Below are 20,416 nucleotides of genomic sequence, written 5' to 3'. Positions count from 1 at the left end.
GTTCTTTTCCTTTTCTTCCAGAGGAAGAATTCAGATTATCCTCTGTAAAAGACTTCTTGTATTTAATGATTTTTTAAAGCAACTTTCTACAAGTAAAGGGGAGTAGTAGATCCCAAAGCTTTCGGTGTCTTAGATAATTGCTGTAATGGGAGGATCATACGGTTTTACTTTCCTGAAACCGATGTCTGCAGCCTTTGAAGAAACATAACTCACACATACACGTGGTTGTGCGTACACACTCACATATGCACTCACGTTGTTTAAACTGCACAGGGATATTCACGGGGCTTAAAAAAGCACAAGGCTGTAGGGACCGTTTCCCCCCAGAATAAGGCAGAGCTTTTTTTTTTAATAAGTGGGGTTTGACCAAGCCTTCCCGAAGTCTGGCAAAGATGGAAAAATATGTTTCACTCTTCCTAAGAGACATAAGTGAATAGGAAAAGATTTTTTTTTTCCAGAGGTAGAGGTTTTATTGCGTAAAACACTGGATAAAACTGGACTGCTTCAAAGACATTTTATTCTAACAGCAGAAAGAAAACAGTCATTGCTGAAAAAACAACTTTTAATACTTTCTATACCAGAATAAAGTTCTGTCAACTGATGTATTATAATAATAAATAATGACCAAGAATAAACTTTAAATACAAAGTTTTCTACTTGTTACAAGCATAGCAACAAAATCCTCTACTCTATTGATCTCAGATTTACTCCAAGATAGATTTTTTTTTTCTTTGTGTAGGAATGTAGACAGTATTATGACCAGCATCACAGACTACAGAAGTTACAGGGGAAAAAACTTGACATGTTTAGATATGAGGGCCTGGAGACATTCAGAAACTGACACTGCGTATCACTGTGGCTGTCACTTGTTTGTATTACAAGTTACAAATGTTCTGGAAAGAAGGCTTGTGTCAGAGGGGAAATAAGGACGGTAGCACTGGACAAAATGGAATCAACACACACGCCACAAAGAAGAGGGGATGTTCCCAGTGTCACAAACAGAATTATTGCCTGTCGCATCTGAAGATGCTCAGAAGACACAAAAAGAATACCAAAAGAGCTTCCAAAGTGCTAGAAATGGAATGTGGCTCTCATTTTTTTTTCCCACTTTTTTTTTCCTCTTGTTTTTTTTTTCTTTTTCCTTTTTTTTTCTCCTTTTTTTTTTTTTGTTTTTTTAATATTTTTCTTTGCTAAGATACCAAAGGCGGGGCAAACACACAGAAAGCAAGCGACTGACAGTCACCAAACACAGTAGTGCAGTTAAAATCCTAAAGCTCACTACAGTCAGAAAGTTTTCAGTAACATTTCAGTCCTTCCTCTAGGATCATAGAAACAGTTGCATTAAGTTGATAAACTCGATTTAAGTAAGGCAGTGAGAACTAGTCTAGAAAAACGAGAAAGCGGCTTGCTCTATGCCAGATGGGTCCACGCTGCACAGCGACCTCATTGGCACTGAAACCTCGGGGTGGGTGACGCCCTCTGGACCGCATATGCAAACCCGATCCCTTATTAGCCTGAGATCCCTTCTGGTCTCAGGATAGCGCTAAGCATTTTATTTACATTGATTGCAGTTTAGAATTTTTGTAAACTGCTGTAGGCAGAGCTGAAGTTTTAAGGCCCTGGGGTTTTATTCTGTGCTCCCAGCCTGCAAGGAAATATCGACTGTTTTTTTTGTTTGTTTGTTTATTTGTTTTTGTTGGTTTTTTTTTAAGTCTGAATGATTTCGTTTTAGAAGTTAATACTTCAATACATCTCTACCGTCACAAGCAACAGCACCAATTTCGTGTCACTCAAAGGAAGTATGTTAAGAGGCTGAACTTAGACACCATTCTAGCAGATTCAAGAATAAACCCTTGACTCTTCTTCTTCGTTTTTTTTGTTTTATTTTGTTTTGTTTTTGTTTTTTTAAATGAGTTAAGTATTTCATTATTGGCCCTCAAAATCTCCCTCTCGGTGGTGCAGAACTCAATAAATTTGGAGTATCCAATCAGTAAAAAAATCTAAAATCTACAAAAATATAGAACACATTTGTTTTACAAAAACAGACATTTGAACTCGAACAGTTTTCTTCATTAGCGATAGAGAGCAGGATGTTTAGATTTGTGTTTTTAATACAAGCTCTTTCCTAAGAGCTTGTCAGAGAAGAAAATCTTGCTTCATGTCTGCGATACTTACAAAAATGAACACATTTAAACAAAGCTGATAATAAGGACCAGAGCAGCCTTCATTCAAGTAAAATTTTAAAAAACCGTAATAAAAAAAAAATCTTTCTATTACGACATGAATTTCCATTTCTCACCAGCACCTTCTGTGGGTAGAGTTGGCTAGTTTTCCTCAAAAACATTTTAAATCATGTACCCCTAATCTAATCTTTTTTTTTTTTTTAGTAACAACTTCTTTTACATCCAAAAAAAAAAAAAAAGACAACGGAGGAAAAAAAAACATTTCCCTCAATACTGCAATTTGATCTTAAAAAAAAAAAAAAAAAAGAATTACTCATCAAACCTGCAATGGGCATCTGTCTGCAGATAATTCCTGACCTTGGATTCATTTGGCTGTGTGTGTGTTTTTGTTTGTTTGTTTGTTTGTTTGTTTTTTAAATGCACGTGTGAAATGGCAATCCTCCACAGCCCTGGGCAGCAGCCATGGGCGCGGCGGGCTAGGATTTCTCCGCGAGTGCAGTTGGGACACCACGTGAATTGATTTTCTCTGCAGTGACCGCTCCAGCCTGACTGGCACCAGCGGCTGCCTCTCAGCACTTCTCATTAGGGGTTGGGGTAGGGGGGAGACGGCCGCAGCTGGTGGCAGATTATAGAGGTGTTTTCAACAATGAAAACACAACCCCTCCATCTTCAAGGCAACACTAAATCATTTAGATGGTATCATTTTTCAGTTAAGAGCATGACTGGGGGACAAAGACGACTTCAGAGTTTGGAAGGGCCCCCCAGCTTTCTCCGGCTTGGAGGACACCAAGCCTTTCAGAAATCACTCCTCTTCCACCTGCATTGTTTAGAAGTACTTGTTGCCGGGTAACAGTTTAGCAGCCATTTTCAAGGGCTGGGGACTTGTTTTTGTGGGGGTTTTTTTTTTGAGTGTGTTTTTGTGTTTTTTTTTTTTTAATATATATATATAGATATCTTTTTAAATTTTTTAAATGTTCTATACACTAGTTGGGGGGTTGTACATGATTTTTCTTTTTTCCCCTTGGAATGCAGTTAGCAAAATCTTTTACCAGATGCATAATCTTAAAACTGTGTAAAATAATATTGCAATATACAGGTCAGTTTGCTCAGTTACGCTCCTCCTGGGCTCTGCAGCCGTCCTCTGTTAGCTCTGCTGAGCTCCCCGCCTTGACAGCTGTGGGGTCTTCGAAATTCCCAGAAGCCTCTGAGTCGACTCTGGAGCGTTTGAACCGGCGATCGGGGTACTGACTGTTGTCAAAAGGCATACGATGGACGCAGAGGACGTGGGTCTTCAGGTTCCCCTTCTGAGAGGCACTGTAGGGACAGTATCGGCACTGAAAAGGCCTGTGACCTGCGGACACAAAGAGTGGCAGGTCAGCTCTGCTGCTTGGCCCCCAAGCAGCCCCCATGGCTCAGAGGACATCATCGTTACTACCAATAGTATCAATAGTATGATTGCGCTTCCTTGGCAAACGTCATATTAGCAAAGGGCAGAAAAGTAGCCAGTATATTTGGACAAACATTAAGTTACTTGAAGAATTAATAAGTTACCGACAAATGATAACTTGGCTGTGAATAGGTAAGATCTTCCCATCTTGGGGACAGTTTTAATGCAGGCTTTCCTGGTGACAGAAGACAATGTTCCTGACACCTGGTTTCTTTTTCTGTGAAACATTAGATAGCCAGTATTTTAGGCTTTGCATGCCAAGACACAAAATCAAAGGTATTATGTTAGGTACTTCTATGACAAGAGAAGAAATAAATTTCCAACGTTGTAGTGATGAAATTCAAAACTTCTTTTTAGATGCTGAAATTTGAATTTTGTACGCTTTCCCTGAGAGATGAAATAATTAGTCTTCCCTGTCCACCATCCCCCCAACCATTTAAATTGTAGAAACCATCCTCAGCTGCCAGACTGTACAAAAATAGGAGAGGGATTTGGCCCCTGGACCATGCTTTGCTGATCCCGGTTCCACACACAAAAAAAGCCATAAATCCCTCCCCCTGGGATCCTGACTCAGGTCTCAGCACTAAGCCAGTTCACTTTCTCATCCCCCCATCAACTCTTTACAGAGAAGCAAGCGGAGCATGACACACGGGAGAGGGAGTGTGTGTTTGCCGTGGGCTAAGAGAACCATGTGTCTCGGGGGCGGAGCTAGAAGTCTAAGCTCTTGGAATTTCCAGAACCTCAGCATTTCAAGAGGAGACAGTAGAATGTGTCTGGCGGGAACCAAACTCTCCAAACAGCCAAGGCCAGTATGGTTTTAAAGAAGTTTAGGTTTTGAATGGTAACCCTTGACCTCAACTGTTTCTCAACAGGCTCTCGATCAGGACAGAAGGTGGATTCTTGGGGCAATCCTCACAGTCCCCCATGCTCGAGGCTTCTGTTCTGCTGCCTCGCAGACGTGCACACATTTCTGCCATCTTGAGCCACCAGGAAAGCATCTGGCTTGGGAAGTTCCAGGGGAACAATTGCATTCCCCCCGATGCTCAGAAGCCATAGAAGGGCCATTCCCGGAAGCCCGTCTGTGCCGTCCCACCCAGCACCCAGAGGGGTCAGGGCTCAAGGCTGGGTTTCATTTGCTCAGAAAAACAAACTAGTAAATAAATGGGTCCAACCGTTTATACCAGGAAACATCCAAACATAGTATTCAGCACTTTTTCTAGAACAATCATAGCAGAAGTCCTGCTAAGTAGTTAGCAAAACAGTCTTGTTCCTGCGACACTGGAGACTAACCAAACATTTGGGGTTGAAGGTCACTTTCACTTCATAGGGCGCACGGGGCTCCAATCTTCTTTCCTTCTTAGTGGGTTTGTGGAGTGAGCACTCTCTTTCTTCCCTCCTTAGTCAACTGGTCTGCAAGGACAAACCTCACCTATCCATTGAATCTTCCTCTTTCCCGTCCCCGCTCAGAGGCTGGTCCAGTGTGTCCCAACTCTTGCCCAGCCTATGAACATGGTGGCCTGTAGGAGGGTTTCGAGCTTACCAGGTGTCCCACCTACTGCTCACCCTCCCCAGAAATACCAGAGCGGGCTCCAAACGTAGGAGCTTCACTGTGATTTCCTTGCCTTAAGGTTGGGATGGCCACCGACAGTCTGAGAAATCACTGGGACCTTCAAGTCCAGTCCCAGCCACCTCTCCAGGCTTCTCTGGAGCCTCCTCTCTCCATCCACACTGAACCGAACCATGGGTGGTCTCTGCAAAGAGGTTTCATTCCTCAAGGTCTCCACACGCTTGCTGTGTGACCATCTCCCTGAAATACCATTTCCATGCTCTCTCTTCTTTCGAGGCTCTGCCCAACTGGGACACCACTTTTGTGGGCCACTGTGTATCAGTTTCCCCCTGAGTAGCTGTGGGCTCCTGGCCGGAACTGCTTCCTGGCACAGGGCGAGCAGGCATGAACTGTTTGTGGTGTTGAATCATTATCTTATTCCTTCAACCCTGCCTTTTTTGGAAGGTATTCTAAATTTTCGGATAGCGTTTCTGAATCTTTTGCTTCCATTGTCGCATCTAACACAAGGCTGAATTTGATCAACTCTCCCACTTGACAAAAGCCAATTGACAAATCTATGGACTTTGGAGTGAAAAAGAAACGAAACCCAAGGAAAGTACACTTGCTGTTGTCCCTTCTGTGGAACCAAACGCAGCAAGAACCCCACCACTCAGTGGGAGGGGCCTGGACCTGATGGTCAAGTGAGAGAAGGATTCACCGGCGTCATTCCCCTGCCTGCCTTCCTGCTACCTGGGACCACCCTTAGGGCTCGGTCGCTTCGCCCACAGATGACAGGGAAGGTCGTGTGCTTGTGGGGAAGGAGAGCCGAGCCTCCTACTTCTAACATGGATTTAGGAGTTTAACAGAGAATGTTAAGTGGCCCTATTCTTCATCATGTCAGACTTAGGGCATGGACAGAAGGGAGGAATCTGGGTGCCAGTGAGGGGCAGTGAGTTTCAAGTGGATTCCAAGATTCAACCACTCAAGTCAAGAGGTTGTTCACCCCTGTAGACATGAAATTACTAACCCAGGATCAGTGAGAGAGGATTCATGGTATCCTGCTAGAATAATTCTTGAGAAAAGATGGCCCAAATTGATAGCTAATGACATACGAACTAATTGAAGGTCATCCAAAGAACCTGAGAAGAATGGAGACACCAGTTCTCAGGAAGCCTAAGAAACGTTTTGAAGGTTTCTAGAAATATCTTCTCAGGAATAGACTTCATCCTCTGGCGTGCCGCCACGGGCAGCCATGTGACCGCGCACTATGCTGATTACCGTGGCTCACCAATTTATGTATCATATGGCCGTAAGTCACCGACAGACACTACCACCATGTTCTGACAAGTCTCTGGAGTCAAGAACTCTGAATAATAAATAAATGAAAATTTAAAAAAAAATAAAACCAGAACTCTTGGTACCATGGTCCAAAGAATCTAGCCCAAGTAGGGGGCAAGATGGCCGAATGGTGGTCTTATTTAATAAACCCACCTCAGGTCCCCAGGATTCAAAATGGCTCTTCTGTTCTTCCACTGTTCTTGCCTGGCTGTCAAGAACACTGCATGTGACATTTGTAGGAGGAAGTCTGTATGATATTGGGATCATCATCAATCCTGATCTTGCAATATACCTTGTAGATAGAAGCGCTGTCGGTAATGATGGTAGTTCCTGACGGTCGCAAACACCTGAGATCCTGAAACCCTCCGTAGTCCTTTACATATATTTTTGTATGTTATCCTCCTTTTGGAGCTATGGCAAGATGAGCACGTTAAGATACAGTGAATCTGGACGGTTTGAATTTACAACAAATTTCCACTGGATCTAAAGTACTCAGACACCCTAATTCTATGAAATCTTTACAAGAACCACTATTGCCATGTGTGCTGATAGGATACACACACACACACACACATACACTGTACACACACATGCACGCCCTTCTGAGTGGCTTGCTGAAAGGTCCAGAAGAAGGTTGTGGGTTCTCCCCAGGATCAAATTAAAGTGAAAGTTCTGTCTTTGGGTGATGGGAAGATTCACTCCCAAACAGAAATCTGTTGTTATGCAAAGCACTTTCAAAATCCGGTAAGTCTCTGAGTCCAGCTAAACCTGGATGAAGCCTTCCAAATTTCTCTGATATTTGTATACTTGAAGCCCCAGGCACTGGGACAAATGCAGTAATGTCGATGTCTGTTAGCTTTTGGACAGAGACCATGAATAAGGGCTTCAGAACAAAACCCCGGATCTGAGAACTCTCAGGAATAGTTTGCTGTGGTGGTCAAATATTTGTGACCAAGAAGGGGCCCATCTGCAGGTAGAAGCAGCAGGAGGGGCCCTTGGAAGTCTGCTGCAAGCTTCTGCACTCCCGTCTGGGGTGGAGGAGGGGCTTGCGGGAAATCCTTCCTCCCCATGGAGGCAGGACATCCGATTCCCCAAGGAGAGGCTGATGCAGCCCTCAGAGTGACAGGGCTACCCCTTGGTGAGCTTTGAACTCTGCAAATTTCCATCCATCCCCTTTAAGTGGGATAAAAACCAGCCATGCCACCTTGGTAACCTGAGAGATAGAGTTGACGATGTACCTGGGTCTGCAGGTGCCATGAAGATAAGGTTCAAGTTCAAAGACAGAAGAAACTTCCCCATTAAAAACCAGCATGGAGACCACGGCCTCTGTCCAGGGTAGTTTCACTGAGACGCCCCGCACTCCACAGTGGCCTTTGGCCAAGATGAAGATGGGGAGCTCTCCCGGCTTGGTATGTTTGCTTTGCTCTCAGGTGTCCTCCTGCCATGCACTCGGTAGCATGAGTCTGACCAGGAGCCTGGGTTCAAAGCATAGTTTTGTCCCTTGAGAGTCCGGGAGGCTACTGAACCCAAACTTGAGTTTCCTCTGTGTCTGGCTGTGAGTAAGGAATGGGATCTCTTGGAGCTTCCGTTCCCACGGCTTGAAAGCAGAGGCGGGGGAGGGGGAAGACTAGTCCTCCCACCATAGGATGTTGTGAGCATGGGAGGGAATCATGTGTCAAGTCTGGAAGGAATCCAGGGCTATAGAAATGTCAGCTGTCTGTCACTGTCATGCTTACTGTTCTCATTGTTGTCTTCTGGCAGCCTGTCTAAGCCGGGTCAGGGGCAGCCTCTATGCTCTGTTCTTCATCAACGTACTGATTCAGCAGGTGCTCTCTGCCTCAGGGGGCCTTCAGTGAAAGCTTACAACATCGTCTGTCCTTGGGGCATTTGCCCTTGAACGGGAGCTTTGGACAACTGGACGACCTTCAGATTCCAAAGGAACAAGTTGTTAATGGTTGCATTTCACTTGGAGAAAGTTCAGCAAAGGGAGGCGAGGCTGGGCTTTGGGTCAGACTGCATGCCGGAAACATCTTCCCATCTAGCGGATCCTGATCTAGTCAAGGGCTAGACCAGACACACTGCTTCGAGGCAGTGTAGGCTGTGATTGAGTAGAGGTGACTGGGAGTTTCTAAGATCTCACTCCAGAGGAATGTGAGCCTCTCTAGGTCCTCCCACTGTCTTCACCCTCAAATCCCCCCAGAGTTTGCTGCCTTCTGCATACAGGACTCTCTGTTCTCCAAATGCTTTATACTCTTTCCTGCCACAGGACCTTTGTTCCATCCTTTCTTATTCTCTAATCTGGAATGCTCTCTGCCCTACTTCATTTAATTACTGTGGTTGTCACCTCTAGCACACCTGCCTCTGCATAAAGAAGGAAGCCCTGTAACCCCAGACTCACTGGTAAAGTCCATCAGGGCAAAATCTGTGGAGAGCTTCCAACAACAGTAGCTGAACAAAAGCAATTACGTCTATCTTCTCCACTAAACAGGTGGCTCCACAGTGCAGGAGCTGTGGAGGTCTGTTTTTTGGGGGTTTTTTGGTTATTGCCATGTCTCACCATCTAGCATAGTGGTTGGCACATCACAGATATCCAGCAAGTATTTTTTTTTTAAATAAAGGAAGGGATGGATGGATGGATGGATGGCAGGAAAGAAGGAGGAAGGAAAGAGAAAAAGAGAAAGAAAGAAAAGGAAGGAAGGAAGGAAGGAAGAAGGAGGAAGGAAGGAAGGGGGGAGAGGGAGGGAGGGAGAGAGAGAGAAAGAAAGGAAGAGAAGTGCTCCTCTAGACAGAGGGACAGACCTGACCATCGGAGCAGGGATAGGAAGCCTGGGATCAGTGCAAGGGCCTGGGAGAGGTCATAGTGATCGACGAGAAACCCAGTGAGGGAGCCAGGTAGAAGCCAGGCTCACAGGACCCACTGGGGAGCTTGGCCCTCCTTCTGCAGGAGAAGGGAAGTGGGGAGGCCTTTCCAACCCTGCAGCCCCAATCCCTGTCTGCAGCTGGGGCCCTGGGTGTCCCCCACTGCCCACCCCACTACACTCCCCTCTCTCTAACTCTCACTTTGAGACCATCAACATTTCCCATCACTGCCATGTGAAAAGTAAGTACATCATACGTTAATTTGTATTGTCACTGTGCCGTAGAGCCGTGGTAAAGAGCACATTCATTTTTAATCCACTATGAATAATATATAAATATGTATACAGTGTGGAGGGTCAAGAGGAGTGAGGAGAAAGCAAGTCGTACGTTGTTTATAACAAAAGTGGGGAAACGAGATATTTTTCTTACTTGCTGCGATGGAAATATCTGCTCTTTCTCTGTACCTAAGGGGGAGAGGAAAATGCCTCCCCTTGGGGGACCATCCATTAATTATAGCTTCACACTTGTGGGCAGAGATGCAGCTGCCTCCACGGGGCCTCCAGACTTACCAAACTGATGGCTTCTCTTCTGGTGCAGGATGGCAGATAGGAGGGGGGGGGGGGGAGCCCGTGGCCAGCCTCCAGTGTTCGGTCTCAGGACAACTCATCCGGGCACATTTCTAGGAATTGTGTCCATTGCCCTCACAGTTGCCAGTAGGGAGACGTGCTAGAGAGAAATCTTCCCATTTTACAGGTAGGACAATCAGGCTCAGGGAGAGGAAATGGTTTTCCAAAGTCAGGAATATGCAGTTAGCTGGTTTCTGACCAGGAATTCAACCACAGGGCTATCTCACAGCAGAGGCTCACCTCAGCTCCCTCCTGCCACTCCCTGCTAAGCACTTGTTGGAAGATTCTCCACACAGGGCTATCTTTAGTCAGGACCCAGGATGCTCCAGGAGAGAGTCTATGAACACCCTGGAAGGGCGTGCACTATAATGTGTGTGTGTGCGCGTGCGCGCATGTGAGTGATATTGCACACATCACATGCCACACCCCCTTGGGGACAACAGCCATGTCTGTGACCTCAAGACACCCACTGAAGTCAGACACTGCACACATGGCTGTCACCAAGCCCCAGGACTCCAAGCTTCCATCCGTCACGCAAGTCTTGGAACCCAGCCCACTTCCACGAGCACATGCTAAGTACCTACTGCATGCATTACCCCGAGCAGATTGCTGTGGGAATGACACGGGACTTTTAGCGCCACAAGGATGGGAAGCACACCTGTTCGGCATGCCTGACACAATGCCTGAGTGACCAGCCCCACGACCTAGTGGACACCCGCTGCACTGGAAGGAGGAAGAGGCTGAGAGTTTTGAAGGTCAGGACATCCAGCTGCTTTGAACCAGGTTCAAATTCCCAGTCAAAAGGACGGTGCAGAGGACAGGCTCTGAGAGATTCCTGAGAAAGGAAGAGCATTCTGGAGGAAGGACACGTGAGCTGTTTGGCCAGAGGCAGAGTCTACATATGATGACAAAGGCACAGTTCCGGACATTGGAACAACGGCATCCACGAATGGAGAGAGGCAAACCCCCGAATCATGGTTCATGGTCAGCCCAAGGAAGAGCATCCAGAAGAGTGGCACGTGTGTAAGCGGTAGGGAGTGGGGTCCCTGGGCTCGGGTAGACCCAGAGACACAGGCCATCCCCCTGGGCCCTCATACTACAGAGCCACCTCTCACGCCAGGGCTGACTTTTGGATCGATCACACGGGGCCCTTTTATGGTCCACTGAAATAGATGGGAAAAGATGGCACGCAGGTGAATGAAAAGGAACACTTCTGCCATAGCTTCCAGATCAGCCCCGGCCACAGCCCACTGGCACCCCGGGTGGGCTTCGACCCTGAGAAAGCCGCCTGCAGCAAGCCCATGGCTGACTCACCTGAAGGCACTGGCGCTGTCCTTTCTGAACTACCTTCTTTGGAGCACAGGATTATGGGGTATTTGCCAGACCCACCACCACCCTTTATGGAACTGTTTTCTAGAAGGGACCAGCTGGTGATGGAGAGGAACAGCCCTCAGGGCCAGCTCCCATGCACAGGGCCAGGAGGCTTGGGAAGCCCACCTCTGAGGGGTACCAAGAGGACTCCTGAGCACCGCCGCTCCTTCTAGTGCACCCCAACAGGAGCGCCCTTTGCATTCCTTGAAACTAAGGACATTTGCAGGATGCACGCTAGTAGTTAAGGAAACGCCCCCCCACCCCCGCATCTACAGCCCATTGTTTATGTTAGAGACGCAGCCGCCCCCCTCCCCGAAGTGAACCTGCAGACCTGGGAGGAATCCAGGTGGGGTGTGGGGGGTGGGGGAAGGGGACCAACAAACTGTCCAGGGGGGCAGACCTCAGGGCGGTGGTCCGGGCTCCCTCCAGCCCTCCCCTGCTGCTCTCTCTGAGTGTCTGTGGCTGGCCTTGCAGCTGCCCACTGGAAGGGCTCCTGCCCAGGACTCTGGCCATGGTTAATGGGCTCGGCAGAGGCAGTGAGATGGGTAAAAATATACATATACACACAGTGAGCCAACAGAAAGAGCTACCTTCTCAGTTGCACACGTTTTATACACACACACACACACACACACACACACACACATATATATATGTATACATATACATATATATATATGAATTTCCCTAATTCCAAATAGGTAAGAATGGTTCTAATCAGGTGCATAATTTATGTTTTCAGTTTTCAAAAAAAAATATTCATCCATCTAATCAAAGATGCTAAAACACTTCGGAATACCCTTAGTATAAATAATTTCAGGTTTCAAATTTCCTGTGATTTGGGTTTTAATCTAAAACACTACCAAAAAACATTTTAAAAACAGATTTTGATCCATGTAGCAATAGATCGGAGACATCCGTCAGTGTGAACTAGTGCTCAGTTCAGTATCTATAACACAGATCTTGAGTGTATGCAGGGGTTAGTAGACACACTTATCTTTCCTTGTTCTGTCCCCTGAACGCGCCTAGAACCCGTGACATCCCAGGGGCAGCAAGCCCATTTAGCACCCAGACTTGATTTTTAGTACCATTCTCAACAAAAGGAACCCAGGCTGCTTGTGGAAATGGTGGATTCTAGGGCTGGGACAGGAAATAGACAAATGGTCCTGGAACATCTTTTGCCAGAAAGTAAGGAATTGTTCGAGACACCACCCACTGACTGGGGTGTGTCAAAGTAGCTCTGAGCCAAGTGGTAGAGCCCCCAAGGCCAGAGCTGGAACAATGTTAGCAACAAAGTGAATGAAATAGTATCAGATTAAAACCCAAAGTAACAACAGGCACCCACAAGTCATATTGACATGGCTCAATGATTGAATTTCGAAGCACATGGAGAAGAACAGACAAATGCCCCATACATTCCACAGGCTTTATGGAATTTTCCCTTTAGAAGGTGGGCTATAACTCCCGCACTTTCATGTGGGTGGCTGGTGACTTCCTTCCCCGGGGAAGCGCCTAGGAAGAGCACGGTGTAGAGAGGGAAAAAGACCCATCTCCCAGGGCAGACACCTGAGAAACAGAACCTTAGCTGCATCACCGCGGTCCGAGTGATGGCAGTGCCCTGATTTGATACACCTCACTTCTTCTGCCCAGGAACCTACAACCCAAGTCTGACCATGAGAAATCCCAAGTAGGAGACATTCTACAAAACTTTCCTCAAAACTGTCAAGGTCATCAAAAATAAGGAAAGCCTGAGAAACTGTCGCAGCCAAGAGTCACCTCGGGAGACGTGACAACTAGATGTAAAGTGGTCCCCTTGGTGGGGTCCTGGAACAGAAAAGGGGCATTAGGTAAAGACAAAGGAAATCTGAATAAAATATTGACTTCATAATAGTGTATCCACATTGGGTCAGTAATTATAACAAATGTACCTTACTAATGGAAGAAGCTGACGATAGAGGGCTGACAATAGAGGGTAACGAGCACCGTAGGAGAATTCTCTGTACTATCTAGGCAACATTTCCGTAATTCTAAATCTATAGTAAAATAAATGTTTTATTTTAAAAGTTTCTTAAGAGGTGAATTTGGTTGATTTTCAGGGGACAGTGACATCACGGTGCCCCAGATCCGGAGATGACCACACCTGAGAGTGACACTGAAACCCCTCCTGGAGGTGGGAGCACCCTGCAGAGCCTGCAGTGGGGGTAGGGAGGGGGGTGGGCAGGGCTGGAACACGAACCCCCATCCAGCTCAGATTCAAGTTCAGGTAGTAGGAGAGCTCAGAAAAGGAGGCTGGGCTCCAGGAGGCAGCTTCAGAGAAAAGTGTGTGACAGGCGGTGTAGGAATCTTCCAGATCCTCTCAGTCTGGTACCCACCCCATCTCCCCCTGCTCCAGAAGGATGGGACTCAGGAGTGCCCTGCCCTTCCTTCCCCAGGGCCTCAATGCAGTCCTTTCCTCGGCAACTTCACACCCAGGCTCTGGCCGCTGCCATGCAGATGTTGCCTTAAATTGTGTTGATCTGTTTGCCTCCCAGCAGCCTCCGTACTGGAGCTCCGTACCAGCCTGCCTGGGTGGGCAGGAGACTCAGCGCCCGAAGCGTAGCAGACCGCGGGCACTCACGGGTAACTATTGATCTAGGATCTAAGTCATTCCCCAGATTTCATGAAAGCATTTATGTTTATCATTAAATAACCTCCAAAGGGTCAATGAACTTACTTTCCTTTTTTGGAGATTTTTAGATGTGTAATATGATAAGACTCTAACAATGCCCTGTGTTTGTCTCTGGGTGAGTGATTTCATCCTGGAAAATACTAAAGGAGACAAAAGAGAGAGGACACTGCTCTCATGGCAAGGCAGGAGCCAGGAACAGAGGGGTTGCCGGCTTGCCCCAGGTCACACAGCAAACCTCCCCCCTCCTGCTACGCTCTTCTCTCCGGGCATTGCCGGGGGAGGGTACGTGCAGGAGTCGGACCACAGCACTCCTGCAGGTGGTTTTGCCTGGAACCAAGCTGACTGCAATTTAGACGAACAGCCTTAGAAAACAAAACAAAAACGAAAACAACGAAAACAAAACAACAATAAAAAAACTAGCAAATCAAAGTTGGATAGCATTGCTAAAATAAAGCTAGAGGGTTTTTTGTTTTTTGTTTTTGTTTTTTGGTTTTGGGTTTTTTTTTTTGTCTCTAATAAAATATTAAGTGAAATGATTAAGGTGGTACTCGAGAGATGCCGAAGATGGCAGGGCTCCTCTCCTTCACCCTCTTCCTACCCATCTCCTCCCTCCTTGGGGATATTGGGCTAGATATAGTTATCTAAAGTCCCCTTGGCAACAAGGTAGGCAGTAAGGACTTAAGGAGTTTAGCAAAAGCAGTGACTGCTTGTGACCTGCCTCTAGAACCCGCAGCCCACCCCAGAACAACAGCTAGGGCTCTCGGTCAGAAGAAGGACCCCAGAAAGGCGGAAAGGCAGCAAGTGCACGACTCACAGCGAGCCGGTCCTCGCATCCCATCTGGACGTGTGTCCACCCCCCCCCCACCAAACCTTCAGTGACTCCCTATTTCTCACACAGCAACCTGCTCCTTAGCCTGGTTTTCCAGCTTGAAACCCCTTCTTACCTAATACCCACCACCAGGAATGTGCCCACTGCCCCCCCCCCCCCAGATTCCTCCCAGTCAGACCCACGAAAGCACCTAAGTGCAATTGGGCACTTGACTGTGTTCGTCAGACACTGCCCACTAATGGCTTCCAGTGGCACAGGCGTGGAGGGTCTCTCCCTTCTCTGGGGCGACTCCAGTGGCTCTGCACAGGAGGGGGGGCTGGGTAAGGAGCTCTGGGGGTTGTTTTCCTTGAGCAGTTACTTAGGAAGGGCTTGGGGCCCCGTCTTGGGTGGGTGACCCTGGGCCCAGCCCCATTTTCTCGCCTTCATGGGGGTCTGGGGACACCTTGTCATGGGCAGCCCTATTTTGAACAGGCTTGCCTCGGTTTCCAATCTTTTGAGGAGTGCACATAGCCTGACCTTGCTCCCCTCCACCCTGATCGGTGTCCTTCTCCAGTAGGAGCCACCCCTTCTGACAGGTGACTTTCCCCAGACCCACCCCCACCCCGGGGTTGTGCTCCATACCTGGGAAGCCCTGCCCTGCCCTGCTGCTCTCTTCCCCAGGAAAATCTAAGTGCTCCATGTCCTAGAGATCCCTGGGGACTCCAGTCCAGGCTGCGACTACCCCTGCCCATCCTGAACACTCAAGGAGGACACGGGAGGGCTAGGCCATTTTCTGGCTCACTTTGGGTCACTGGGCAGTTGTGCATTTCCCTGCGTTGCCTGTGGGGGAGCTCTGTCCTTGAACCACACCCTCTCTTCCCCTGGTCCTCAGCAGGGCCATTTCCACTTCCTGTGTGATGCTGAGATGTCAGCACCCAACCTGACCGAGCGCCCCCTGAGCTCAGGTGGGGCACACACATATTTATTTTTTGTCCTCAACACTAAGAGGGAAAACAAAGAGATTTCATGCAAAAACATGGATTTCCAGTTTATCTTGAAAAGTCAGAAGTTCTGGCAATATCCTCCCAGACGCAGCCGGTCAGACCGGGGTCCCAGGGCTCCCGACCACCCGCCCCCCAACCCCGAGGGCTGGCCATGGTTCACCCTCGGGCCCACCTCACTCCTGGCATCCTCTGCCTCCTGGCACCGTGGTCCTCAGAGTCCTCGGGCTCTGCTTTGTCCTGTCGTGTCAGTGCCCAGCACACTCTATGCCTCACCTTCTCTGGGGCCGGGGCCAGGCCCTGGGTGAGGTCTTTGTGTGGTTTTCTCGGGGCAGATGAGCCGCATTCCTGCACACTCCCCGTGAAATAACAAGTGGGTGGTCTCTGCACGTTCAACGGTTTCCTGTTCTCCATTGTGTGTCGCTTAAAACGAACCCATCAGAGCTTCATTGTAGTTTTTGTTTTATTGTACAATTTAAATATGGGAGGGGGGCCAATATTGTAACTTGGCATGTGTCAAGGGTGTGCTACGCACTGTGCCACGCTAGTACAGACGTGGGGGGAGGGGCCCCCCACACACACCGAAACAGTAACAGACGTCCAAGTCACTAAAAGCTGGTATCCAAGGTTATCTGTGGATAATTCACTACCCACATTCGTCTTCATAAAAACATTAGTACATTTCTCGACGGGGGGCCGGCCGTACGTTTCGGGGCGGGGGGAGAGCTCACATGGGCGGCAGAAAATCTCACCAAAAAGAGTGTAGCGGGAACACTCATATTGCAGAAAATTCCGGTGCTCTTGCTTCGTATTAATGTGAGTTTATGTGTGAGAGAGAATCACACATCTCTCTTTTCATAAAGGAGTCAGACACCCACAATCCATACCCACAGTATATATCCAGATAGAAGGGCACACTGGGTATATTTTAAATAGCTACTTTTTATCACGCCCAATTCTACAAATTGGTAGCGTGAACAATAGAAAATTACAAAGTAAGGAGAGGCGGAAGCATAAACTTTCCAACGTTCGGCTCTCTCCCACTGCCGCTAACATTGTCACCTGCCAAAAATGAAATAAAATAAAATAAAATAAATAAAGCAGCCTAGAAGAGAGGTGGCTTTTCTTATGAAGTCACAAAGGAAATGCTACTCCTTTCTTCTCTTTTTTCCCCCCTATAAAAGACTCTCTCTAAAATCAAAGGTGTCAGACTCTGCTTTCTCTTGCTGGCATGATCCAGAATACGGCTGAGGAATGACAGATGTCGGCCCCCAGCTGCAATGAAGCATGCTAAAGTTTCTGTCTAATCCACTTATTTCTCTGTAGTCACGTAAACCAAAACAAATGGGCAGGGCTTTACATTAGGAAAAAAAGAAGAAGAAGAAGAAGGAGAAGAAGAAGAAGAAGAAGGAGAAGAAGAGGAGAAAGCAAAAACCCACAGCAGGAAGACTTTGTTGCATAAGGAATGTCCACGCCATGTTGATATCATTTTCCTCTTCACTGGGAAAAGGCAACCTCGTGGTGAGCACAGGTCCATCAAAGTGTGGGGCCCAAAGTGTGCTAGCCTGCCCGTGGGCCTCCGCATCCCATGCAAGGCACAGCCTCCAAAGGGAGAGGGCGAGGTTTGGGTGGGGTGGGGGCCAGGGGTGTCTGAGCACGGGGAGACCTTCTGGGGACCCAGGGGAACACCCACACCTCACGCACACATGTGCGCACACACACACACACACACACACACTTACACACCAGCACGCTCCCCGGTCTCTGAGCCGCTAAACCGAGATGATCACAGTTATCACTCGCTCCATCGTTTTCAACTACTTGAATAAATCCAGAGGCATTATAAACGGAGCCCGTGTGTAATTAAAGTGAGCGCTGTTACACTCTTCATTTAATAAAACACTTGAAAAGAAAAGCCCTTGTAGGTTTCGCCCGGCCACGGGGAGCAGGAGGGCAAATGCTCACACGGGGCCCTCCCTCTCGGCAGTGCCCGGGCGACCACCTTGTGAACCTGCCCCCCTCCGATCTTGTAAGGTGCCGGCGAGGATCAGGAGTCCTGGGGCTTTGTCACCGCCAGCAGCTCCAACAGCTGCAAAGCACTTTCAGACGAGTCACAAGGAAAGATGTGACGGATTTCGCCCATGGCAGAATGGCGTTCCGTTTCTGGCCCTTCAGGCAAAAACAGTAAAGGCAAAGAGGAAAATTTGAGATTTCCCCCCTTAAACTTCCCACAACAACCTCAGCAAAACCACATGACTCGCCTTCTACAATCTCCCTGGTGTGTTCACTGCTACTTTGGCAGGAAATCAGAATTACTGTTACATAAATTCCATCTGATGCCAGAGCGACCATCTGTGAGCAAAACTGGTTCACCTACGTCTGCCTGCAAAGCCACTCTCCCAGAGACAAGGGAGAAGGGGAAAAAAAATTTGATTAATTTGCAGAATGCTTGTGATTTGCTCATATATTATTATAACTGCTCATCAGCACATGACAAATTCCCAGCCCTCGGTGCAGGCCCCCGTTTGGTTTGAGCAGTTCCTTGCGTCGGCACCTGACAGACTGCGAGGCCTCTAATGACTTTCAGATGCTTACAAACAGTAATTCTATCTTCAGAATAAAAAAGAAAAATCCGTAGGAAGAAAAGAGGAGTGAGTTCGTCTATTTCATTTCCTTCCTGTATATCAACATGATTTAACTCTTAAGGGCGGCCACCGCTCTAAGATGGGGCCTCCCAGGCCCTGCCGGGGCCGGCCGCCTGCAGAGACAAAGACCCCTGGCTCCGGAGGCAAGGAGGGGGCTCGGTCCGGGGCTGCACGCCACGGTGGGGGGGATGCCGGGAAACTCCCGGGTGCCAGCAGCGGCCACCGCGGGCTCTGCCTCTCCCTCTGTGCTGCGGGACCCCTTACACGGGTCCACTTTTAAAAACCCTAATAACCTCTCCCATTCTCTGCAGACATCTGCCTCATAACTGGGCTTGGAATTCTGGCGTTCCCCCCCCGCCCGACCCCTTCCCCTTTGCTTTTAAAACTCTGATTATGCCTTCTGAAGCCTTGCCTCTGTGCTTGATTGCCTGTCTCAGATTAGAGATTTTAGAAGGAGACAAAGACTTCAGAATGCACATCAGTCCCACATATGAGGACCCACAGAAGGAAAAGCGATAAAACGCGATACACCATCTGTCCACAAACAATAACCTGCGTGTTTGGAGGCTCACAAATTATTTAGCGCACAACCTTCCCAAATTACGGAGCCTTGAAACGGGGCAGAGGCTGGGAGTGAGACCCTCTTTGATGTCTTTTGGTATTTCCCAGCCCCCCTCGCCCCCCCACCCCCAAAACTGATTGCTAACAGTTGAGGAATGTCTCGGTGACACGTAAATTTTTATTATCAGGATCTTCCTATTGTACATATCCTGGGTTCCAGGCAAGGGTGGGCTCCCCCCTGTTCCCCTCTCCCTACCCCCACCCCACTCCGGGCCACAGACATTTTGGGACGATTGGCCCAGATGCAAAGTCTGTCTCCTTTCACGTGTGTCAGAGGAGGGGGCAGGCCAGGAGGGCGGGGGATGTGGAGATCCCGAACATCCTGCCTATTCAGCAAGCTGGTCAGCTGGTTGGTCTGCTTTCGGAAGATATTCTAGATTTTGTTCAGGAAGTGTTTAGACTACACACAAATGGATACCTCCCCACCTCCGGTCTTCCTACTCCCCTAAAAACATATTCCTTTACCTTTCTTGCTGACCCCAGGCCATAAATGAGTCATAATAATTAGCCAGTATCTTTTTACTCATGCTACAAAATTCCTTCTAAAATTATTTACTTAAATGGAAGGGAAGAAAAGGACCAACTATCATATGCACACCATATATATGTATGGTTTTTGTTTGAAATGAGTGCTTCCTTATCAGACATCCCTCACTCACCCCTTTGTTTCACGCCTGGGACCTCTGGTTATGGGCAGGGCTCTACCACTCCCTGAGTCCTCCCGAGGCCCTAGGAGTAGGTCCTCCCACTTCCGAATTAGGGAAAGCCAGGCCCATGACGGCAGGCAGCATAGCCAGATAAAGCAGGACGTGGGGCAGCTGGCTTTGGAAACCAGGTGGTGGGTTCCAGACGTTTCTCTGAGCCACCAGAGGACCCCAGGATCCTGCCGTAAGGATGGGACCCGGGAGGCAGCCACTTAGTGCCAAAGAATCCAATGGATTACTTTACATGATTATTAATAAACAACCAAACAAACATTTACTTTGCAAATTGAAGCATTTCTTTCCTGAGTCTCAAAATAGACGCGTCGTTATACAGAGAGGAAGACTGGAGCTGAATGGGAACTAAATCAGGCTTCATTACCAAATTCGTCGCAAAGCTTAATTATCCAGGTTCTAGTCCCTTTTTGGGGAAGCCCCGCCCTGGAGCCCCCTGCCAGGTCCAACAGGCCCAGCTTCTCCACGCTCCATGGCGGGACCGGGCCCTGCGCGGGTCTCTTTCTCCCCAACCATGGGCTCCTCAGGACCGTGGCCCATGTGGCTGGAGTTTGGTCCCAGCCCCTGTCTGACAAAGCCTTGCACAC

The 20,416-nt window shown here is 48.1% G+C and overlaps 1 protein-coding gene across 6 annotated transcripts in view; it reads right to left on the bottom strand.

Annotated features, from left to right (window-relative positions):
- Positions 1–475: 475 nt before the first annotated feature.
- Positions 476–20,416, bottom strand: part of ZNF536 (zinc finger protein 536) — a 424,494-nt gene continuing 404,553 nt past the window's right edge. For all 6 annotated transcript variants that reach the window (XM_047712032.1, XM_047712037.1, XM_047712033.1 and 3 more), the window contains one exon: positions 476–3,534. In XM_047712032.1, coding sequence (XP_047567988.1) covers positions 3,290–3,534 — 245 coding nt within the window. In that variant the 3' untranslated portion in view covers positions 476–3,289. The remainder of the gene's footprint in view (positions 3,535–20,416) is intronic.

This window comes from Lutra lutra, chromosome 17 (assembly GCF_902655055.1).
Source record: "Lutra lutra chromosome 17, mLutLut1.2, whole genome shotgun sequence".
Classification (NCBI taxonomy): domain Eukaryota; kingdom Metazoa; phylum Chordata; class Mammalia; order Carnivora; family Mustelidae; genus Lutra; species Lutra lutra.
This window is presented reverse-complemented; position numbering and strand designations above follow the sequence as displayed.